Below are 18,736 nucleotides of genomic sequence, written 5' to 3' on the forward strand. Positions count from 1 at the left end.
AGGTGCAGGATTCGTGCCTCGGTGCAGCCATCAAAGCAGCTCAGCGCCTTCTCCTCTGCCTCGCACTGGGTGCTGCACACAGCCTGGGGGGCAGCGAGGCTGTGAGGGGCTCTGGGGTTCCACGGCCCCTTCCGTGGGTTGCAGGGCACGTCCTTGTGCGAGTCTGAGGCGTTAGCAGTTGGAAAAGCAGCAGCTCCCCTTCGTGGGGCGGCTCTCAGGGTGCAGCATCCCCTGGAGCACTGCATGAGGCTCTGAGATCCCCCAGGAGAGCCCACCAGGAAAGTCACAGTCTGGCATTCGTGTCCCACGCAGGCAGGGCGGGACCACAGCGTTGCTGCTTTCTTTCCTGAGCCCCTTTTAGGCAGAATTCAGCTCGCACTTCCCCACAAGACAGCGCCGATGGAGCCCGCGTCCCCATCGGGGATCCTCTGCAGTGCTGGGTGGGAGGAAAGGAACGAGGCCACAGGCAGCACCAGCAGTGATCACAGCATGAGATCCCTTGGGGGCCACCCCAGTACCAACACCAACGGGGGGACCAGTGCCTTCCTCACGGTGTTCTCAGGACGTCTGTAAGAATTCACCCGGCAGAGCAGAGCGGGACACAAGCACGGCAGAGACGGGGACGAATGTGGGTCAGGTCCAGGTGTGGGCAGCGTGGGACCCCCACCTTATGGGGGGCAGCAGGTGGGCGCCCCACAGTGAGGGCTGGGAAGCACGTTAGTAGCTCTCTGTACGACACCAACCGAACTCAGAAGCACGCAGCAGTGTTAGTGTCCCTATGGAGCTGCACAGGGGAGCGAGCGCACGGGGACAGCGGGGCGCTGGAGTTGGGCTGCGGCCTCGTGCTGGTTTTCAATCCGACAACAGGGAGAGACAGAAGGAGGGAGTGAGGAAGGGAAACAAAGGAGAGGAGGTTCCTCGTGCCTCCTGCTTCACCCGAGCAAAGACCCGTGGCTGCGGCCCGCCGTCCGTGGGGGTGATCGGCTCTTAATTCTACTTCTGGCTGTTGTAAGCTTTGTGCCTCTGGTTCATGGGGTTTTCCGGAGACTTCATCCACTCCTTCTTGAGGAGCTGCTTGAGCTGGGACAGCCTCATGTTCGGGTTCTCTTGCTTGAGGCGCGGCAGGTTGACCTCTTCAAAAGCCGTGAAGGCGGCTTTCATCCGGCGCTCGGGATGCCGGTCCGCATCGTTGGCAACGCTGGTGGGAGGGAATTCAGACAGACATGCATCAAAAACGCCTCCCAGCAGGCAGGCTCTGATCCCCTGTCAGCATCACAGAGGGAGCACAGAGCAGCTCTGGTGACAAAGCACAAAACCCCGCGACTCTTCCCCCCCTTCCTCACTTTAAACCCCACGGGCTCATTTAAGGCAGCGGGATTTGCTCTCACTGCTAAGGCAGGAAGTTGCGAGCGCAGCATAAGAGGTTCAGACAGGTGAGGGGGGATGTCTGCACCCATTTCTTGTAAGGAAAGCAAAGCCTCAAAGAAAAGCACCCTCACAATAAGGCCAGCTACCTGAGGACGGCAATGGCATCCTCGATCGTCCTGGCCTCCACTGTCCCTTCCTCCAGGACCCGCCTGTTGACGTTCTCCTCCAAGGGAACCTCCAAGTGAGTCTTCTCCTTCTCCACTGCACAGGGAAGGGGAAAAAGGAAGAGCTGTTATCGTCAAACCCCGGCTGTAACGTCGTCAGGAGAGGCTCAGCCTTTTCCAAAGCACTGAGGAAAGTGCAGGGAAAGCTCAGCCACGGCTCCCCAGCCTTGGGAAGTTCGAGTGCCCGCTTTGCAGCCCTGCTTCTCCATCTGAAGGAGACAGGAGGTTTCCTTTCCCCCCTACACAAATGCTGGGCACATACAGCAAAGTTGCCTGCAGCTCCTCCTTTCCAAGCGCCTCCCCCCCCCCCTGCCGTGCCCCCACTGTTCTCGGGGCCTTTCCGTGCTCCCACCAACCTGTGTCTGCATTCTCCTTCTGCTGCTGGTCTTTCCTGATGGTCTCCTCAATCTGGGCCCTGGTGACTTTGCCCGGCGTTGCCTGTTTAGGTGACTTCCCCTTCAGCTTGGAGTCCTCCTCTTCCAGCAGGCGCTGCAGCTCCTTCTTGCGCTCCAGCTGCTCCAGCCGCCGCTTCTCCCTCTCCTCCTGGAACACAGAGTCACCAAATGTCCTCCACAGGAGCAGGACAGCATCCCTTGGATGGCAACAGGCCTCTCTTCTACAACCAACAGAGCACTGCTCCCCCCCTGCAAGAGACACGGGCTGCTCCCCACAGCAGGACCTGCCCCATCTACACCAGCAACCAGAAGGCGCACGGGGCAGCAGCCGGGGCTGCTAACAATCCCATCAAGTTCTCCACTTTAATTATAACAAGCGGTCGGAGGTTGAAAGTTCAGCAGTTGTTTTGCAGACAAGTGTGTGGAGAGGCTGCTCGGGGTCCTCGGGTCTGGCTTGCATTCTTCCACAGAGGCAGGGCAGGGGTGAGGCAGAACCCAGCCAGCAACACGGCTCTCGTGTTGATTTGAAGCACTCCACGGGGAGCTCAAGAGCCACTTTGCCCTCTGAGGGCCGCTGAAGAGCCTGTCAAGGCCACACCAAAGGCCTGCAGCAGCTTTCAGCACATGGCACCGATCCCTGCCCTCCCAAAGCTTGCAGAGTCTGGAACAAAAAAACACCCGAACGCAACAACAGCCACCATCGCTGCGTGGGTCAGGGTCACGTGCTGCAAAGCAGTTTGTATTTAGGTTAGTTATGAGGACACTTAATTACGGGTGTCATCCATTATTCACGGGGATGGCACCAGAGAGTGACTGAGCACCAGGCAGCAGGGTTTAATCTGGGCAGCTGCACAGCAGCTCTGCACTCAGCTGCGCTCGGCGCCGTGTCAAAGCTCAGAGGCAGAACGAGGCACAGCGCGAGGCAAAAGACTTGAGACTTCACCAGGCCAACAAAAAAAACCCACCAAAAAAACAACCAGCATTCAGCTGTGCAGCTCAAGAGTTTACAGCAAAACCCATCACGAGGCAGAAGCAAAGCGCTCGGATGCTGAATCAAACCGTGTCCTGGGGCTGCTGCATCCCAGAGCAGAGCTTCACCCCAGGCTGAGGTGGGGAAACCTCACCGGGGCTCCAGCCAACGATGGGAACGCAGCCACTGTGGGCACAAAGCTTTTATTGCAGTTGGCTGCCTGCAGACTCGAGGTCATTAAACACACAGTGCCAATGCCTTGAGGCACGATGCCCTGGCAACCAGACCGTGCAGGATTTCAGAGTGCAAGCTCACTTATCACACTGGCTTTCCCTACCCGAGTCTTTCTGGGTAGCCTCCTCATTTTCTACTAAAGATAAAGCTCCCAGAGCTCACAGATGGACTCAGCCTCCCCGATCAGGGGGCTGCTGGCCCGTCCCCAGGCAGGGATTGTGTCACAGGACTGCCTGTGTCCCCAAGGACAAACCTGCAGTGCAGTCTGCAAGAGCTCTGCCTACCTTGCGGCCTCTCCATTACATGCAAAGCACACGCAGGAGAAGCAGAACTGTGACAGGATGTGGCAGCGTGCCCAGGACATCAGCTTGTGCAAGGAAACGTCCCCTGGCTGCGTCCCATTCCAACACAGGTGTGGCTGAGCAGGGCCACCAGGTGCTGGGCTGCAGGACAGGCTGTGGTTTGCATAATCCAGGAGGCAGAGAAGGAGCAGAAACAAGTGCTACCGACCTAAGGGAGGGCAGCAAAGGCATTTCAAAGCAGTTATTTATAGTTGGAGGAGCTCGTCTTTTACCCCTGCTTATCACAGAGAGCCATCAATGGAGGCAGGAGCCTGGCAGTCACACAGCCCAGCTGGGATGACAGCACAGAAATGTGGGGACGACGCTCCAGCATCCAGCCCCATCCCAACAAAACTCCCCATAGGGGACACAGCCACCTCACGAAGGGCAATCAGGCTGGAGCAGGGCGCACAGCTCATCCTGCCGCTCCTCTCCCCCCTCCTGCTGCTGGGAGATGCTGCTCCCTGCTCTGGCATTTGCCATGGCGTTGCTATTTGTGGAAAGCAAACAAGGCAGCACTGCCACTAATTTGTCACAGGCCACGCAAACCCTGCGTGCTCAGGTTTCCCTGGAGGACCTTCCACTCCTCGGCTCCCGCTGCGCCCGCAGGCGATGCTCCATGGACATCCCTGATCCTGAAGCCTTTCCCAGCTTGGGCCGAAGCAAACTAATCCTACATGAGTCAGCTCAAACGCCCCGATGAGAGGGCAGCTTGCATTTGCGTAAGCGAAAAGTACAGCAGAGCTATTAGAAAACTGGAGGAGAAATGAACAGTTTCCTCCCTCAACGCTGCTGCGCCCCGCGGGGCACCAGGAGGAGAGGTGGGCGAGATTGAAGTGGACGATTCTGCTCACGAGGATCTGCATGTTAAAATGCTGGTTTCCAGCCTCGAACCGAATTGCCCTGAGCAAAGAGAAATTCATCAGCTTTCAGAACAGTTCCCCACCTGCGAGACAGGAGGAGAACAAGGTCCCACGCACGTGGCTTCGGGAGCCAGCGGTCAATAGAGGCAGCAGTGCTCCCAATCAACCTCTTAGCATGCAGCCCCGAGGAAGGCGGAGAGCCTGCTGCCAGCCTGGCCAAGCTCCTGGCATGGCAGAAAGGCAAAGTGATGCAGAGAAATGAGGGAGCTGCAAAGAGAGAGAAGCAAACCCAGCGTGCAGCACGTCCCACTGCTCTGCAGGCTGCCTGCTGCACAGCGGGGCTCGGAGATGGGGGTCACCCCCTGCCTTCCTCAGGCCCCACACAAATACTGCAGTGATGCTGGAGCAAAAGGAGGTTTGTTCTGGGCTCTGAATGCCAGCACTCGCCATCGGGTGCTCACTCTGTTCTCTCTCTGCCCCTGTGTTTCTCATTTAAACCACAGGATTGCAGCTTTGCCAACTTGGCACCACACAGCCATCCCTCCCAGGAGGGACAGCAGTCACTTCACCCGTTTCACATGTCATCTGAGTAAGACCCACTGCTCACAGCTGAGTAATTCTGCACTGAATCAGAGGCACAGTCACTGCCGGCCCGCAGGACGATGCCGAGGATGCTGGATGAGCAGGAAGGTGGCGAGGGCTGAGCAGCAGGGAGCTCAGCAAGCACAGCACAGCCAGAACGCAGCCTGAACTGAAAGAAGGGCTGCTGTCCCACACAGACAGACAGCAGGAGCTGGGGAAGGAGATGGGAACTGCACCTTCCCAGCAGGGACTGCAAGCTGCAAGCCCTCTGCCCTTGGCAGATCCACCACCAGCCCTCCTCCTGTAACACCTCAGTGCTTTTAATGCCTTGTCAGCCTTCCAAGCCCACCTGCAGCTTCGCTCAGGACACGTCTGCAGCCGTTCCACCAAGCAGACACACTTCAGCTAATCGTGTGGAGAGAAGGAAAGGCGCTGCAGCCAGGAGGACTGGGAGCCGTGCGCTCTGAACCTCAGCCGAACTGCGTGTGGAGGAGGGCAGAGCCAGGGGGGGAGACACCTGCACTGATGGGGAAACAGCTCCACGGGGATCAGACCTGGTTCTTTCAGCAGGGAGGCACGGAGATGCTGTGCTTTCAGCCAGAGCTCTCTGGGGAGGATGGCAAGCTGTGCCTCGTGCCGCAGTGCCAGAGGAGGCACACACAGACACACACACACACACACACACACACACACAGTGGGCTGGTGGCTGAGCTCAGATGTTCCTTCATGCATCACAGAGCCACCAAATGAGCGCCATCCCCTGCCAGCAGGGATCAGCCGCCACGGCTGCTCTCGGAGCTGGGTGGCGTTTAAAGAAACCTCAAAACCACCGCGCAGAGCCGATGGATCCCCAGGCAAAAACGCGCGCTGGGTTCTCATTCACTGCTCAGAGGCCCATCCACGGGGAGAGGAAGGGATGAAAGGCGGTTTGTTCTGCACACGTGTCCCGCTGGGCGATGGCCCAAGGCTTCCAGCCGTGCCCACTCGCTCCCGACGCAGAGCTGCTGCTTAACGTGTTACTGCCATCACCTGGAGAGCCGGGGGAAGAACTGCGAGAGACGCGGCTCTGCACGCCGTGATCGGCAGCAACGCACCGCCAGCAGCCAGCAGGGCGATTTGCGGGCCGGCAACACCAGCAAAACCGGAGCCCCTCTGGCAGGGCAGCTCCCCACAGAGCAGATTGCTGCTGCATTGAGCCACGGGTTGCCGGGAGGTTCCTGGGAAGGAAAAGCACTCAGACAGCATTCTGCTAGAAGTCAGACCCAGGAGCTGCCAGCAGGAAGATGCTCCCACATGGGGCTGAATTTCTCTAGGATGTCCCAAACCCAGGTGACAGGAGAGAATGAGCTCCTGTTGAGCAATCTCCTCTCTCTAACAAGTTGTGTGCTTGCAGAGCAGTTGAGGGGGGAACCAGAGCGCTGAGTTCTCCACAGCCTTTGTGTGAGGCTCTGAGCTGGACCCAAATTTCGGAGCTAACAGCCCAAGTGCCCCTGCTGAGGTTCCCATGCCCTTTTCCTGCAGGAGGCTGTTTTGGTAGAGCAGCAAAGTAGGTCACTGCTGGCAAAGGGAAAAAAAAAACCAACCCTTAAGAGGCGCAATAATAAGACCTTGTTCCAGGAAATAATTAAGCAGCATTACAGGATTGCGCTGGGGAACAGCCCCCAGGACTCCAAATTCCCAATGTCCCGACCCCCCACCGCGGGGCGGGGGGGGGAATTCACAGCCTCGGGGTCATGGGGACACGTTGGCCTCCTGCCTGCCCAAAGTCAGCACACGGAGCTCAGCCAGTGCCAAACAGAGCAGCACAGAATCAGTAACCCCATAAATTCCGTTTGTATCTCCAGTCAAACCCTTTCCAGGTAGCGAAACAGCAAACAAATTGCTTCAGAAGAGGCAGATAAGCTGCCCTCAAGAATCACTTCCAAAAGAATGAGCGCAGTCAGAAGTTTGTCTAACGCTGGGGCAAGATAACACTGCAAACCAAATAACTGCAGATGAGCTCTGATGAACTCCTCTGGTTTTTGAGGCAGATGTGCACTGAGTGGAGTGAGCTGCTAAGAGCAAAGCAGGGAGAATCTTATTTTTTGAGAGGTAATTGTGATACGTGGCACACTGAGCTGGGGAGGAGAAAAAACGTATTAAACTCTGTTGATTTCTTGAATTTCTTTTTGTAGAAGGAAAAATTAAGAATGGAATCCAAAGGACAGAAACAAAAAGCTAAAAGATCTGCCTGATCAAAAAAAGCAACACAAATAAGAAAATCAAGCCCTACAGCAGAGTTGCAGAGCATTTCCTTAACTCCACGGCTCCCATAAGGCAGCTCTGACTCCCTTCCCTCAGGAGGCGGCTCTGCAATCAGTGCATTCCTCAATCACACACCCAACTCACACTCACCCCCACGCTCCACTCCTTCAGCTCCCACAGGAGCTGCTCACATCGGCTGCTCTGCCCCAGAGCTGAGTGCAGGGCGACGTGCGCAGAGCCACAGCTTTGTGACAGAGGGCAAGAAGTCACCCTTCCCTCAGGAGCAACCTGACAGCCACCCACCTTCCTCTGCTCCTTCCTCATCACGTGTTTGTCGTCATCCTTCCAGTAGGCATCTTCCAGCTCCTGCTGCCTCTTGGCATCGGCTGCTGCCTTTGCCTCCGCCTTCCTTGCACGGGCAGCAGCCGACTTGGTGTTCTCCCCTTGGAACTTCTTGGGCATCACTCACGGTGCTCTGCAGAGAAGAAAAGCAAGCAAAGAGCTTCAGAGCAACGCCAGGCCCTCGGGATCACAGGGATACAAGCAGGGACGGAGCCCGGACCCAGAGCTTTGTGATCACAGCCCCGCAGCTCGGGGGGGACCTCAGCGTGCCGCTCCCACATCTCCGGCGCTGGGCGATCTCCGCTGTGGCAGCAGCCCCCCAGCACCGCCCAGCCTCCCGCACCCAGCAGCGGCCAATCCCGGCTCCCCCAGCCGCCCCCGACCCCCGTGCGGGGTCACAGCTGCCCGCGGGAGGTGGCGGAGCCGCAGGAGGGGTCACGCAGCAGCAGCACCGCCCGTCACACGGACGAAGGGCCCCGCGGAGGGCACGGCCCGCAGACGCGACGCCAACAAAACGCACCCGGGAGGCCCTCCCCGCTCAGCCGCCGCCTTTTGGAATTGAAACCTCAATTTTTAACGGCAATGAGATCCGGCGGCTCGCGGAGCAGCGCTTCGGGCCGGATCTCATCCCCGCGGGGATCCCGACCCCCTTCCCGAGCTCCCAGCCGCCCCGATCCCGCTCGTCCCGTTCCTACCCGGCTCCGCCGCTCCGCCCGTCGCGCTCTTTGTGCGTCATCACTCCGCGCGGCGCGTCCCGCAGGGTGAGGGGAAGCGACGCCCGCGGCCTCGCAGCGCTCCTGCCGCCATCTTTGTTGAGGGCACGGTACGGGCACGGCTCCGGGAGAACGGCGGAGGAACGGTGATGAGAGGGATGCAGCCCGTATCCGTAACCGCATCCTCATCCCCGCTCGCATCTCGGGGAGAGAACCGCGAGAAAGCCGCTCGACTCCCACCGCTCCGTCCACCCTCGTGCCCGGCATAAAGATGGCGGCGTGGTGCCAACACCCGAAGATGGCGGCGGGGGTGTGTGGCTATGTGGGCGTGGCCTATCGGGCGCTGACACCCATTCGGGGCGGGGCCTAACGGGGCGTGACCCGTTGGTCCCGGTGGGCGGGGTCGGTCGTGGCCACGCCCCCTCCTCGACCCAGCATGGACCTCCTCATTGTGCCCCCTCCCAAACCACGCCCGCCCCCCCCCCCCAGTCCCCACTCCCACACAGTGACACACAGATAGCTGTGTCCCATGGAGACCCCGCCTCATTTATTGTCCCCTCCTGGAGGGGCGACACCGACACAGCGGGTGGACATCGGTGCCCGTGCCCCTCCCCCATGTCCCCCCTCTGCCGTGGCCGTGTCCCTACACGTGGCTTTCCTGCAGCAGCTGCTCGGTGACCCCGCGGTGCTGGGGGGGGGCTTCGTGCCTGCCCTCCCAGCCCCAGCAGCACCGGGGGGGCTTCGGGACACGGCCCCCCCTGAGGGTCTCTGCAGACCTGCGGAGAGGGAACATGTGAGCAGAAGTTGGGAGGGGTGTTTTGGGAGTGGTGGGGGGGATCTGAGGGGTGTTACCTTGGTGGGACACCCCCCTGAAGGCGCCGCACCCCCAGCTGGGGACACAGAGGATGTCTGCTTGGTGATGTCCCACCAAAGCACACCTGGGGGCAGCTGTGCTCGCTTGGTGGGCCCTGCGGGGGGGGGGAACAGAAGGGTGAGAGGGAGCAGTGTGGGGCAGCCCCCCACTCTAAATGTTCCCCCGGTGCCCACAGGCTCACCTGCCAGGTAGCTGAGCAGCACTCCTGCCAGCACAGTGGAGAGCGTCCCCAGTGCCCCGTAGTACAGATAGGAGATGGCATAGAAGTCACCCACGATGGGAGGCCTGCAGGGTGTGTGTATGTGGGGGGGGTGTTGGTGGTGACGTCGCCGCCATCAGAAAGGCAGTGTGACGTCACAGCGGACAAAGGAAAGGACAGTGTGACATCACAACGAGCAAGGACAGCGGTGTGGTGTCCCAGAGGACAAGGACAGCGCTGTGACAGATGAAGAGGGAAACCGGCGCGACATCACTGCGATCAAAGCAGCACTGCGGTGTCACAGCAGTCAGCGACAGCGGAGTGACATCAGAGCGAAGAAGGACAGCGTGGTGATGTCACCGGGAGCAGCCCCCAGCCCACCGTACAGGAGCAATGGTGTGTCCCGTCCCCATCCCTGCTACCCGTCCCTTCTCACCTTGCAGGCTCTGTGCCGGGGCGCCGGGGGGGCAGTGGTCCCAGCAGCAGCGTGTGGTTGGTGCTGGCGGTGCGGTTGTAGAGCGGGCAGTGAGCTCCGGAGGCAGGCAGGACACCAGCAATGTCGGCAGGGGCCGGGTAGAGGCTGCCACCCACTGCCACCCACAGCGAGAGCGCGAGGCCGACACCCAGACCCCCAAACACACCCTGGGCGAGCAGTGGGGTCAGCATGGTACTGGGACCCCCAGCCCCCCCCCCCCCCCCCCCCCCCCCGTCCAGCACTCACAGCTGTGTTGCACGCCGGCACGAACATGCCCAGCACGAAGGCTCCCAGCAGAGGGCCGCCGATGACCCCCATGACGGTGAAGGAGCCCTGCAGGGGGACCCTGAGGTGCCTCGAGGGCTCTCCATCCCCCAGCCGTGTGTGATGGGCGCGGGTGCAGAGCAGGAGGGGTAGGGGGGGCTGGGGACGACTCACCTGCAGCACACCACCGCCCAGCAGCGAGGCCAGCGCAGCCACCGTGATGCAAGCAATGCCATAGAACGGTGCTGTGGGGACGGGGGGTCGGGGGGGGAGGGCTGTGACATGGCACAGCAGTGCTGCACGGCACGGCACAGTGCAGGACAGAGCAGCATGGCGTGGCACAGGGTGGGGTGCACGGAGTGGCACGGTGCAGCGCGTGGTGGCACGTTGTGGCACAGCGTGGCATAGGGCAGGGTGGCATCAGGGCCGTGCAGCAGTCCCGTCCTCACTCACACAGCCCCTTGGAGATCAGCATCAGCCTCCTTGGTGACAGCGTGGGCAGCCGGGGCTTCACCAGGTCCTCCACAGTGACGGCTGCCATGGCGTTGATGCTGGTGGAGGCGGTGCTGGGGGAGCACGGCATTCAGCCCCACGCCAAACTGAGGGTGGGGACGGCACAGAGCCACCCCCTCCTTCGGGATGTCGGGGTCCCCAGGCTGCCTCACCTCAGGGTCCCGCTGTAGGCACAGGCCAGGAACAATCCAGGTACCCCAGGGGACGTCTGGAAGATGTCGAGGACCAGGTAGGGCATGTACTGGGGGGCACAGCTGTGTCAGGGGGCAGCAGGACCCCTGTCCCCATCCTTCTCTCCGTTCCTCCTGGCTGCTCTCAACTGAGTGCTCAAGAGGACGGATCTGGTGCAGCCGTACCTGGTCGGGGGCCGAGATGTGGCCGGCCAGGAGGGGGTCACAGTCCTTGTAGAGCACAAACATCACAAGGCCACAGGCCACCGCGCTGGAGACGATGCAGAAGAGCCCCACTTGATTGACCAGCAGCGCTCTGCGGGCACAGGGTGCGATCAAAGCACGGCTCCCCAGGCTCAGCAGGGCTGCAGGGGTTGGGCAGGGGTCACACAAGGCTGCAGGGGGAGTTCAAGGGTGCAGGAGACGTGCAGGGGTGCAGAGTCTGTGCAGAGGTGCAGGATGCATGCAGGGTGGTGGGGCTGGCTTCCCAGGGTTCCACGCATCCCAGCCCTGCAGTGCAACCCCTCACCCCCATGCCGGGGGTTTGTGCCCCCTGCTGCCCCTCGCCTCACATCCTCGCCTCCTTCTCGCTCTTGCAGGCCACGTAGCGCTGGACCTGAGCCTGGTTCACGCCGTACATGGAGAGCCAGACCAGCGTGCCGCCCAGCAGGAAGGTCCAGAAGGTGTAACGGCTCCGTGGGTCGAGGTCAAAGCTGGGGGCAGAGAGTGAGCAGGGGCAGTGCGGGCATTGCAGCACCTGGGGGGGGGATCGGGGGGAGGAGGGGGCATACAGGGACTCACTCTCCGAAGTTCACCCTGGAGCCGTTGGTGGCGATGGCCAGTGCCCTGGTGGGGCCCCCCGCAAGCAGCAGCCCCCGGATGATGACGGCAAGGAACCCAGAGAGCATGACGAAGACCTGGAAGACGTCGGTCCAGATGACAGCCTTCATCCCGCCCTGCGCCAGCGGGAGCACAGTGAGCGCCGGGAAGCCAGAGCCCACAGGACCCCCCTGGAGCCCCCACTGTGCACTCACTATGGTGGTGTAAAAGGTGCAGATGGCGCCAGTGGAGAGCAGGGACGCCCAGATGTCCAAACCGGTCACTGAAGGGCAGATGATGGTGATAAGCGTCGGTGCTCGGGGTAGAGATGAGGGGACGAGGACGTGTGGATGCTGTCCCACATGTCCCCCCCCGTACCTTGGTTGAGGATCAGAGCAGGAGCATAGATGACGATCCCTGTGTACAGAGTCTGTGGGGATGGGGTGGGGGGTCAGAGCAGCGCCCGGTGCCCACAGGGGGGGGATGTGACGTGCTGGTGCTGCGGGCGCTGGAAAAACACTCGGCTCTCCATTCCAAACAGCCATCCCACAGGGCCGTGTTTGCTTTGGAGCCACGGAAAAAGCACGTGCATGGGAACAAGGGGGCTCTTAGGGGCTGAACACAGCGGGGACCCCCATCCCTACATCCCCAACCTGGGACTCACCGTAGCCATCACGTACTGCAGCGTCCCGCAGAGCCGCACGCTCCGTCCGAACCTCCACTCCAGGTACTGGGGACAGAGAGGGAGTGTGCAGGTTTGGCTGGGAGAATCCCATCCCCTGCCTGCAACGCAGGGGGATGCAGACCCCCATGCCTACCTCATAGGTGCTGGTGAGCCCCAGGCGGTAGAAGACGGGCAAGAAGAGGTATGCAGTGAGCAGCGTGTTGAGCAGCTGCCCCAGGCACATCCAGAGGAACTTGGAGCCGTAGCGGTACGCCTCAGCTGGCACCCCCAGCACCTGGATGGCTGACATGAAGCTGGCCGACAGCGAGAGCCCCACTGGCACTGCTGCCATGCGCCGGCCACCCATGAAGAAGTCCTCTGAGGTCTTCTGGCCTCCCTTGGACAGCCCGTGGAACAGCCCGATGCCCGTGGAGACGAGCAGCATCAGCCCGAACACGCCGTAATCCCAGAGGCTGAAGGTAAGGGGCTCCGATGCCCACACCTCCAGGCTGCCCGGTGGTGCCAGCATGGTGGTGGTGTGCGGACGGCCCCCCCCCCCCGGGCACACAGGGACAAGGACCTGCAGGTGGGACAGGGGAAGGGGGTCCCGGTGTGTCCAGGGGCAGCGGCACTGCAGCGAGACACAGAGCACAGGGTGGTTATCGAGGTGCAAGGTGCGGATGAGTGAGCATGGAGAGGAGCATCACTGCATCGCCATCCCTGCGCTCATCCCAGTGGAAGGGTGCAAAGAAGCAGCCGCAGAGAGCACCCCAAATACCACAGATACCCCAAATACCTCCCGATCCGTGGCGCACAGCGCTGCCCAGTCGCACCACAGAGCGAAGCAGCCGAAGGACACGGCCGGGACGCAGTAATCCCCCAAACCCAGCGCAAACACGGAGCGCTGAGCACCACTTATCTCCCGCCGGCGACAAAACAAACCCAACCGAAACCTTTACCCAGCAAAAGCACCTCCTTTGCGAGCTGCTCCCCCAGGGGCTGGCAGGGATCCGGCCGCGACCTCGGCGGGCGCAGAGTGCCAGAGGGGCTGGGAGGAGGCAGGCTATGGCGTGGGGAGGGAGGCAGAGCTGCGTGGGGCCGCGGCGATAACCCCTTCCCTGCCGCCCACCCCTGCAGGGTCCAAGGCCTGAAGGCAAGGATGGGGCCATGGCTCTTCCCCTCAGGGTGCAGTGACAAGAGGGCCAGCCCTGCTTCCTCATTCCCAGGTATAAGAGGTGCTTTGTTTCACCCGGGACACGTTGGTCCCCATGCTTGAAAAATAGGGCTGCAACCCAGGAAGAGCTGCAACTTGGGGACTGTCCCCTCTGCCAAAGGATGTGCTGTCCCCACAGGGCACATCCTTGCGCTCCAGCGTGTCGCACGGTACCTCGTCCCCAGGGTATGTCCACACTGATGGTGCATCGTGGCCTTGTCCCCATGGAGCAGCACCCCATCCCTGCCTCTCTGCTGCCTTCGCTTCTTTGGGAAGCAAAAAGGGGGAAAAAGCTGCTGCCCCCTCCCCCCCACACACACCCACCAGGCCACACAGTGTTGGCACAGGTGCATGGGGCTCCCAAAGGGACCCAGAGGGGGTGGGCAGCTCCCAGAAGTCCTGGGAGGCTGTGAGCAGCGTGGGGGGAACAAGGGCTGCATGGGGCAGCATTGGGCTGAGAGCAGGGTGGGACAGGGTGGGACGTGGAGAGGTGCCCACCACTGCTGTACCCACAGCACTGGCAGGGAGCAGGGGGATGCCCGGAGCAGGGGGTGCCTTCTGCCCCTGGGGTGGCTCCTTAGGGCCCCCTGCCCCGTTCCCCCTCCCTGGTCAGGAAGTTCGCTCTGCTCAGAGACGCTGCGGGCAGGAAGGAAGTCACCATGGGGACTTTTTGACACTCGCAGCCACCTACGCAGCCCAAAAAGTGCAGCAGCCCCACCCAGGACAGAACGCACAGCACCAGCAAGGCCACGGGACAGCACAGGTACTGTGGGACGTGGGGGGGTTTGTGGGCTCCAGCCGACCCTCCTGCACAGGGATGGAGCCGTGTGCTCTCCAGGCCAGGTGTGATGCAGGGCACAAGCGTGTCTCCGAGCTGGCTGCTGCAGAGCACCTAAAAAACAGCGGCGTGCCTGTTTCCCCATCTGCAAAATGAACACAGGGCAATGAGCCCCAGAGACAGCGTGGGGTTTTACCCCACGGCAAGGAAGGTCCCATTTCCTATGGGTCTCAGAGCACGGGGCACCGCGCTTGGGGACACACCAGGGGGTGCACAGGGAGCACACTGAGCACTGCTGTCCTTGCAGCTCCCGCCATGGCCCCGCTGGGTGAGGAGACGCCGCTGATCGGCGAGCACTCCTGCAGTCTGTCCTCCTCGGAGCCCGGCACGCTGCAGGTGTTCCTCTACCACCGGGCACCCCATGCTGCCCCCGACTCCACCGCCATCCTCACCTTCACCTTCGGCGAATACACGGCCGAGGAGCTGTGTGTGCGCGCTGCCAAGGCCTGCGGTGAGCACCATCCCCTGGCTGTGCACCCATCCGGCGTGGTCACAGCCACGAGGATGGCGCTGTCCCTCTGCCACCAGGCGTGCTGCCCATCTGCCATCCTCTCTTCGCTTTGGCCACGGAGGATCTCAGCTGCTGGTACCCCCCCAACCACCTCTTCACAGTGGAGGATGCCCGCAGCCAGGTGGTGGTGTATAGGATCAGGTGGGGACTCTCTGCTGGCTGATAGGGGCGGTGCGGCGCGGGACGGGGCACTGAGCCCAGCCAACCCTGCCCCAACAGGTTCTTCTTCCCCAATTGGTGTGGGCTGGGCCAGGCGCATCGCTTCCAGCTGCCCAGCGACCGCCCCAGCCCCGTGCTGGATTACCCCGTCATCGATTACCTGTTTGCCCAGGTGAGCCGTGCATCCCTGCCCCAGGGGTGTGCCAGACACGGGCACGGAGCCGGGGGCTGGCCATGAATGATGGGGTAGGGGGGATGCACTGCTCCTGCCTCAGCCTCGTGCACGGAGCCGGGCTCAGGAGATGCACGGCTGGTGCACAACCAGGGCTTGCAGCGAGCAGGGGGCTTTGCCCCCACCCCGAGCTGTGTCTCTGTCCCCAGTCTCGCAGTGACTTCATTGCGGGACGCATGGAGCTGGCACTGAGCCTGGCGGAGCAGGAGGAGTGCCTGAGCCTGGCGGTGCTGGACATGCTGCGCATCGCCAAGGAGAAGTGGCAGAGCCCCGAGCAGGTCTTCAGCTGCGTCAGGTGAGCGGGGACCTCACCTGGGGGGGGCGGGGGGGCACCTACCCCCCTCCTGCCTCATCTCCTGCCTCCCCCCGCCCCCAGCTACAAGTCCTGCATCCCGGAGCCGCTGCGGTGTCAGATCCAACAGCACAGCTTCCTCACTCGCAAGCGCATCCGCCGCCGCGTCGCGCAGTCCCTGCGCAGGATGGGGGGCTGCAGGGCGGATGGGCGCTGCCTGAAGCTGAAATACCTGCTGGACCTGGAACGGCTGCGGCGCTGCTGGGCTGAGGAGAGCTTCCGTGCGCGCGGCCCCGACGCCGACATCACCATCCACGTGTCTGCAGACAGCGGGGTCTCCTGGAGCTGCGGCGGATCTGAGGTGCGGAAACCCCCACCAGAGGGTGAGGATGGGGTGGTCCAGCCACAGTGCAGGTAGGGGGGGGGGTCTGAGAGTGGATGAGTGGAGGGGAGGGGGGGGTCATGGGCTGGGGGGACACGCGTAGAGCAGCCCCCGGTGTCCCTGCAGAGCCGCCAGCACTTCTGTGACTTCCCCGACATCGCCGACGTCAGCATCAAGCAGGCGAGCCGTGACGGTGGCCCCGTGGAGAACCGCATCGTCACCCTCACCAAGACAGACAACAGGGTGCTGGTGAGCTGGGGGGGGGACCTGGGGGGTGCCAGGGGGGTCATGGCGTGCTGGGGGCTCACCTCACTCTCGCCCAGGAGGTGGAGTTCCCCACGCTGCGGGAAGCTCTCTCCTTCGTGGCCCTGCTGGATGGTTACTACCGCCTGACTGCAGATGCCCACCACTACTTCTGCAAGGAGGTGGCCCCCCCCCGGCTGCTGGAAGACATGGAGAACCAATGCCATGGGCCCATCAGGTGTGTGTGCCCCATCCCCCCAGGCTGTGGGGCTCAAAGCGGAAGGGAATTATTGAGAGGGGACCCCCATCCACCCACCCAAGGGGTGACGCTGTAGTGCCCACCGTGCTTGGGCAGCGCTGGGACGCACCGTGGGGTGTCCCTGCCATATCCCCCTCCCCACACCCAGCTGTGTTGCAGCTCTGAGTTTGCTGTGCGTAAGCTGAAGGCGGCGGGGGCCCAGCCAGGGCTGTTCGTGCTGCGCCGCAGCCCCCAGGACTTCGACAGCTTTCTGCTGACCGTGTGCACCGAGGTGGGGCCCAGTGCCACACAGACCCCCCCCCCCACGTCCTCTCCACGTGGCACAGAACCCAGCACAGAGGGGACAATGCCACTGGTGTTTCCCAGCACCCCACGGTGCTGAGCTCGCTCTCTCCCCGCAGACACGCTCCGGGCAGGACTTCAAACGCTGCTTGATCCGCAGGGATGAGGATGGCAGCTTTTGGCTGACAGGGCTGGCAAGGCGCTTCTGCAGCCTGCAGGAGCTGCTGGGCACCTATGGGCGCTGCGGGCTGCAGGCTGAGGGTGCTCACCTGCGCCTGGAGACGTGCTGCCCACCTCTGCCCCGAGGTGACACCTATAGGCTATAGGGGCACGATGAGAGAAGGGGTTTGGGGGGGTGGGGGGTTGTGAAATGAGGTGTGTTGTTGTAAAAGGCGCTGTGTGACGTCACAGTGCGGGCGTTGTGATGTCAAAGAACGAGCATTGTGACGTCACGGTGCAGCATTGTGACGTCATAGCGAGCGGTGTGACGTCACAGAGCGGGTGTTATGACGTCACAGCCACCCCTCACATGCCGCCCCCCCCCCCCCCGGGGGGAAATCCAACCTGCTGATCGTGCGCAGCGGCCGCCCGCGGCCCCCCAGCTCCCCCCCCCGCCCCGCGCCGCAGCCCCAGCCAGCTCACATTCCATAAGATCGACCCTGAGAGCCTCATACGGGTACAGCAGGATGGGGTGGGGGGAGCCGGGGGTCAGGGGGGACCCTTCCAGCCCAACATGCCATCCCACGGCAGGGCGAGAGCCTGGGGCAGGGTTCCTTCACCCACATCTACAAGGGCATCAAGCGGGACCAGAAGGATGACGAGTTCTACCAGACCCCCGTGGTGCTCAAGGTGATGGACAGCAGCCACCGCAACTGCTCCGAGGTGAGCTGGGGGGCCCCTCGGCACCAACCCGCCTGCGTCCCACAGCCCCCTGACCCCATCTCCCCCTCAGTCCTTCCTGGAGGCCGCCAGCATCATGAGCCAGCTGTCCCACAAGCACCTGGTGCTGCTGCACGGCGTCAGCCTCGGCAAGGACAGTGAGTGTCCCTTGTCCCCTGTGCCACGCTGCCACCCGCTGTGTGCACGCGTGGGACCGGCCTGCTGCCCCCTGCCCGCAGGCATCATGGTGCAGGAGTACATCAGGCACGGGCCCCTGGACCTCTACCTGAAAAAGAACCACAGCGAGGGCAAGGTGACGACCAGCTGGAAGCTGCAGGTGGCCAAGCAGCTGGGATACGCTCTCAACTACTTGGTGAGTGGATGGACAAAGCGCCCCCCGTCCTCTGATGTGCCCCCGCTCCCACGCAGCTCTATCCCCACCGCTTCTTGCACCTGTATTCCCGTAGCCCCCAACCCCCCGTGTCCCACGTGTCCCCATCCCCGTGGCTCCCACCCATCCCTGTCCCACATCTCCAAGCGCTGCTGTCCTTTCGCTCCCGCTGATCCCCCACACCCCGCTCAGGGTCCCTGTCCCCTCCCAGGAGGACAAGAAAATCACCCACGGCAACGTTTCTGCTAAGAAGGTGCTGCTGACCCGGGAGGGGGACGCGGCCAGCGGCAGCCCCCCCTTCATCAAACTCAGCGACCCTGGAGTCAGCATCACCGTCCTGGCCAAGGAGTGTAAGTGCTGTATGGACCCTGGGGAGCCGCGTGCCCCACCTTGGTGGTGCTGAGCAGGGCCACCCCTTCTCTCCAGTGCTGGTGGAGCGCATCCCTTGGGTGGCCCCCGAGTGCCTGGGTGACCCCCAGAGCCTGGCGCTGCCAGCCGACAAGTGGAGCTTCGGGGCGACCCTGTGGGAGATCTTCAGTGGGGGCAACATGCCTGTCAGCCTGCTGGAGCCACAGAAGGTGGGGTTGTCCCCTCCCCCCATCACCCTGCCCCTGTGACCCCACCCTGATGTGACCCCACTCCACTGCGACTCCATCCTGTGGCACCCACCGTGTTCAGCTGCCTGCTGCTGCCAGTCCTGCTGCAGGGCCTCCTGATGGTGCTGGTGACCCCAGAATGCAGTCACAGTGCATAAGGGGTGGGGATGGGGATGGGATGGGATGGGATGGGATGGGATGGGAT

At 62.3% G+C, this 18,736-nt stretch overlaps 3 protein-coding genes across 5 annotated transcripts in view; 1 reads left to right on the forward strand and 2 right to left on the reverse strand.

Annotated features, from left to right (window-relative positions):
- Positions 1–6: 6 nt before the first annotated feature.
- On the reverse strand, positions 7–8,295 carry CCDC124 (coiled-coil domain containing 124). Of its 3 annotated transcripts, none has more exons than XM_042838681.1 (5): positions 8,259–8,295; positions 7,525–7,696; positions 1,949–2,135; positions 1,515–1,629; positions 7–1,198 (listed from the first exon to the last, which is right to left on the reverse strand). In XM_042838681.1, the coding sequence occupies exons 2-5, from the start codon at positions 7,681–7,683 to the stop codon at positions 994–996; spliced, it is 666 nt and encodes a 221-aa protein (XP_042694615.1). In that variant the 5' UTR covers positions 7,684–7,696; positions 8,259–8,295; the 3' UTR covers positions 7–993. The 3 variants fall into 3 exon arrangements, with proteins under 3 accessions (XP_042694615.1, XP_042694617.1, XP_042694616.1); XM_042838683.1 differs by lacking the exon at positions 8,259–8,295 and adding an exon at positions 8,129–8,201; XM_042838682.1 differs by lacking the exon at positions 8,259–8,295 and adding an exon at positions 8,084–8,183.
- Positions 8,296–8,819: 524 nt separating this feature from the next.
- Positions 8,820–13,917, reverse strand: SLC5A5 (solute carrier family 5 member 5). Its single transcript, XM_042838678.1, is given in 19 exon segments — positions 8,820–8,906; positions 8,909–9,052; positions 9,129–9,244; positions 9,332–9,435; positions 9,786–10,010; positions 10,072–10,157; positions 10,263–10,333; positions 10,542–10,654; positions 10,754–10,842; positions 10,958–11,087; positions 11,344–11,484; positions 11,573–11,727; positions 11,806–11,873; positions 11,969–12,020; positions 12,255–12,320; positions 12,409–12,810; positions 12,812–12,885; positions 13,051–13,555; positions 13,558–13,917. Coding segments are annotated over 19 exon segments (2,988 nt in total).
- Positions 13,918–14,153: 236 nt separating this feature from the next.
- The window catches only part of JAK3 (Janus kinase 3), a 6,822-nt gene continuing 2,239 nt past the window's right edge, over positions 14,154–18,736 (forward strand). Inside the window, 17 exon segments of the mRNA XM_042838679.1 lie at positions 14,154–14,230; positions 14,553–14,756; positions 14,834–14,957; positions 15,036–15,147; positions 15,357–15,502; positions 15,584–15,860; positions 16,008–16,130; positions 16,205–16,362; positions 16,543–16,654; positions 16,785–16,971; positions 17,219–17,297; positions 17,299–17,341; positions 17,416–17,547; positions 17,618–17,702; positions 17,784–17,917; positions 18,147–18,285; positions 18,362–18,513. Of these exon segments, the coding sequence (XP_042694613.1) occupies positions 14,561–14,756; positions 14,834–14,957; positions 15,036–15,147; positions 15,357–15,502; positions 15,584–15,860; positions 16,008–16,130; positions 16,205–16,362; positions 16,543–16,654; positions 16,785–16,971; positions 17,219–17,297; positions 17,299–17,341; positions 17,416–17,547; positions 17,618–17,702; positions 17,784–17,917; positions 18,147–18,285; positions 18,362–18,513 (2,199 nt within the window). The 5' untranslated portion in view covers positions 14,154–14,230; positions 14,553–14,560.

The sequence above is a fragment of the Centrocercus urophasianus genome, unplaced genomic scaffold, assembly GCF_019232065.1.
Source record: "Centrocercus urophasianus isolate 14NV4802_14NV808 unplaced genomic scaffold, USGS_Curo_1.0 seq_894, whole genome shotgun sequence".
NCBI classification, from domain to species: Eukaryota; Metazoa; Chordata; class Aves; order Galliformes; family Phasianidae; genus Centrocercus; species Centrocercus urophasianus.